Source organism: Sinocyclocheilus rhinocerous, unplaced genomic scaffold, assembly GCF_001515625.1.
Source record: "Sinocyclocheilus rhinocerous isolate Xijiao unplaced genomic scaffold, SAMN03320098_v1.1 scaffold1506, whole genome shotgun sequence".
NCBI classification, from domain to species: domain Eukaryota; kingdom Metazoa; phylum Chordata; class Actinopteri; order Cypriniformes; family Cyprinidae; genus Sinocyclocheilus; species Sinocyclocheilus rhinocerous.
This window is the reverse complement of record NW_015658506.1, coordinates 197,823-201,133: the sequence shown is the minus strand read 5'-3', so window position 1 is coordinate 201,133 and position 3,311 is coordinate 197,823. Positions and strand designations below refer to the sequence as shown.

General features: G+C 46.0%; 1 protein-coding gene across 1 annotated transcript in view; it reads right to left on the bottom strand.

The window, feature by feature from the left end:
* Positions 1-3,311, bottom strand: part of LOC107722243 (threonylcarbamoyladenosine tRNA methylthiotransferase-like) — a 222,711-nt gene that overhangs the window by 145,329 nt on the left and 74,071 nt on the right. Inside the window, exon 6 of the mRNA XM_016530527.1 lies at positions 306-426. Coding sequence (XP_016386013.1) covers positions 306-426 — 121 coding nt within the window. The remainder of the gene's footprint in view (positions 1-305; positions 427-3,311) is intronic.

Genomic DNA, 3,311 nt, shown 5'->3' with positions numbered 1-3,311 from the left:
CGGTTGACACACACACACACTCACACTCACACACACACAAACAGTCACACACACACACACACACGGTCGCACACACATACACACACGGTCACACACACACACTCACACATAGTCTCTCACACACACACACACACACGGTCACACACGGTCGACACACACACACACACACACATACGGTCACACACACAGAAAGTCTGGATGATGACAGTCACGTCACACGACATCAATGTGAGCGTTCAAGCTGGAAACTGAATCCTCCAGTGACTCTGAATCTTTCATGAGTGTGTCTGTTCTTTCAATCTTACCCTGTATTGACGGAAATTATTTCAATCAGCGGGTTCTTCCTGATCTTGGGCAGATCCAGCCGCGCTCCTCCCAGACGCTTGCCTTTCTCCTTCTTCTGACCCAGCAGACGCACGGAGTGACCTGCAACACACACACACACACACACACACACACACTCATCACACGAGGAACAAAATCATCACACCGCTGGACATCAATACAGACTGATGCCCAAGAGAAGACGGAATAAAAGATTGTGTTCCGTTCCAACATAACCACACATTAGCTTCAGGCCACGAGAGAGAGAGAGAGAGAGAGACACAGACGGAGAGCGAGAGAGAGAGACAGCAGAATAGAACTGAATAGAGACTATTCAGCCATGAGCGTCTGCCACATGTCGACTGAGACGGACGGAGCAGATATTGAGACGTGGCCATGAATACATCCCCATCATTCAGAGTTTAGAGCAACAGAACAATGAGAAGCCCTGAGCTGAACCCTGCAGATGTTCACACACACACACACCTCACATTACAACAACATGGAAATGAATTCAGATTCCAAGAGATGCAGCAGTAGCAATGAGGAGAGACGGAGATCTCTGAGGACTGACACACTCACACTGAAACAACCTGATCCACACACACAATACACAGTTACTCTGATCATGATTTGAAATAAACTATCCTAAATAAAGGAATAACAGGGTCTGTGACAAACATCTTGAGCGTGATGTGTGTCTCTGCACAGAAGAATTGTGGGAACTGCATCGACTGGGGGTTATTAGTGACTCTGAAAGGCCTTGACACATCCAGTGCATTTACTTGTGTTATCTGAAGTGACTTTCTGCAAACACACACAAAGCATGCACTGTATTTATCCAAGAATGTGGAAACTCATTAGATCTGAATATCATTTAACACACACACACACAGTATGATCGTAAACGCACTAAACCTCTTTGACTTCTTCTTCCACAGAACACAAGACAGTCAGAGACGCTCTTCTCCGCGTGACACGTGTGCTACTATATTCCAGGTCTTCTGAAGTCAGGTGACGCTTCGTGAGAGAAACTCTTTCCCTCAAACCTCAATCACTGTGCACGACTCGCTCCGCTTTAGCAGTGAACAGAACAGAGCAAACGTCCCTCACTTTCTCTTTTTTTTCTTCTGATAACAGGTTCACATGACCCACACACACCTCAGCCTCCATTTAATTGCATCACTTGATTTCTGTATCCAGACACACATGTAATCAAATCTGCTAAATCATTCATACAACCATCTACATGCAAATAACTGAAAGAAAAGATCCGAGGCCAGAGGTGTGATGTAATTTCCTGATCCACGGCTCTGAGAGTCTCTTGTGCCTCGATCCTCTGGGAAACAGAGCGGGACAAAGAGACGACATCGCACAGCAACCCAACCGATCGCCCAGTTACATCCAGAACAAAACAATGACCCTCTGTCACCAAACCAAGACCCGATATCATCACTCATTCAACACGATTCTCTAGAACTAAACAACAGAAATATTCGATCGCTTGAATGATCCTAGTAAAGCTCATTCAGTTCAGTCATATGAAGCAGAAGACTGAGGATCTTCTCATGCTTTATTTGGTGATTCAGATACATTCGAGGAACATAAGGCAGCACATGGCATCAATCAAACTGCTGTGAAACAACAGATCTGATGTTTTACACTGGGCTTGTCTGAAGAACATGTGTGTAGAGTGGGCGGCGCGCTAGGATCTGATCAGCACTCTATCCATAATAACTCTTCCTCCAGTGAAAGTGTTCTGGTGTGAATCAGGAGAGAAATCTGCACAGATCAAGCAGCGTTTCAACAGCTCTAAACACATATGTGGCTGGATTCTGATGTGAGAGACAACAGCAGATGCACTTTTTCACTGGAGGAAGTGTCCAATGGATTATGGACTCTATGGTATTTTAGTTAAAAACGTCTTAATGCTGGATGTGTTTCAGCTTTTGTCTTCTCCAGATGTTAACTGATGGACTGGAGTGCTGTGGATTACTTGTGGATTATTGTGATGTTTTTATCAGCTGTTTGGACCCTCATTCTGACGGCACCCATTCACTGCAGAGCATCCATTGCTGAGACACTGATGCAATGCTACATTTCTCCAAATCTGATGAAGAAACAAACTCATCCTGATTTTCCATCAAAATTTTCATTTTGGGGTGGACTATTCCTTTAAGTGTGTGACACACAGTGAACGTTCAAGAGCAGAACGCCAAGTTTTTCTTCACAGCTGACTTGAGCGCTGCAGGTACTGATGTGGATCTGCTCCTCCTGTACATCATGCTGCTGTATTTCTCTGTCGCTGTGGGGGGCGAGATGCTTCTCATGGTAGGGTAGAATATTCAGTAGAGTTTTTTGGTAAAAGTGGGAAACACAGTGAACATTGAAGAGCTTCCCTTCACAGCTGATTTGAGCGCTGCAGGTACTGATGTGGATCTGCTCCTCCTGTACATCATGCTGCTGTATTTCTCTGTCGCTGTGGGGGGCGAGATGCTTCTTCCTCTTTCATGCGGCTGTAGTTTGATCAAGTGGACAGGCAGAGGCAGCGGTCAGCCTCCGGTCTCCTCCTGACGCTCACAGCGGGAGAACTTCACCTCCACACCTCTGATCAGATGAACAGAGAGCCAGAGAAACAGGCAACTCCACACTCCTGCTAACAAGGCTATTTAAAAGTCTCTTGTGTTACCTTCAGTGTTGAGCAGCGGTCTGCTGCAGCTGTTCAAAGCAACAAAGGGCTGTGTGTGTGAGTGTGAGTGTGTGTGTGTATGTGCGTGGGCGTGTGTGTGTATGTGTATGAGTGTGAGTGTGAGTGTGAGTGTGTGTGTGTGTGTGTGTGTGTGTGTGTGTGGGGGCGTGTGTGTGTGTGTGTGAGAGAGAGTGTCAGTGTGTATGTGTGTGAGTGTCAGTGTCAGTGTAAGTGTGTGCGTGTGTGTGTGTGTGTACCTGTTTTTCTATTCTGGTGGGGACTTAAACCTGAATACACA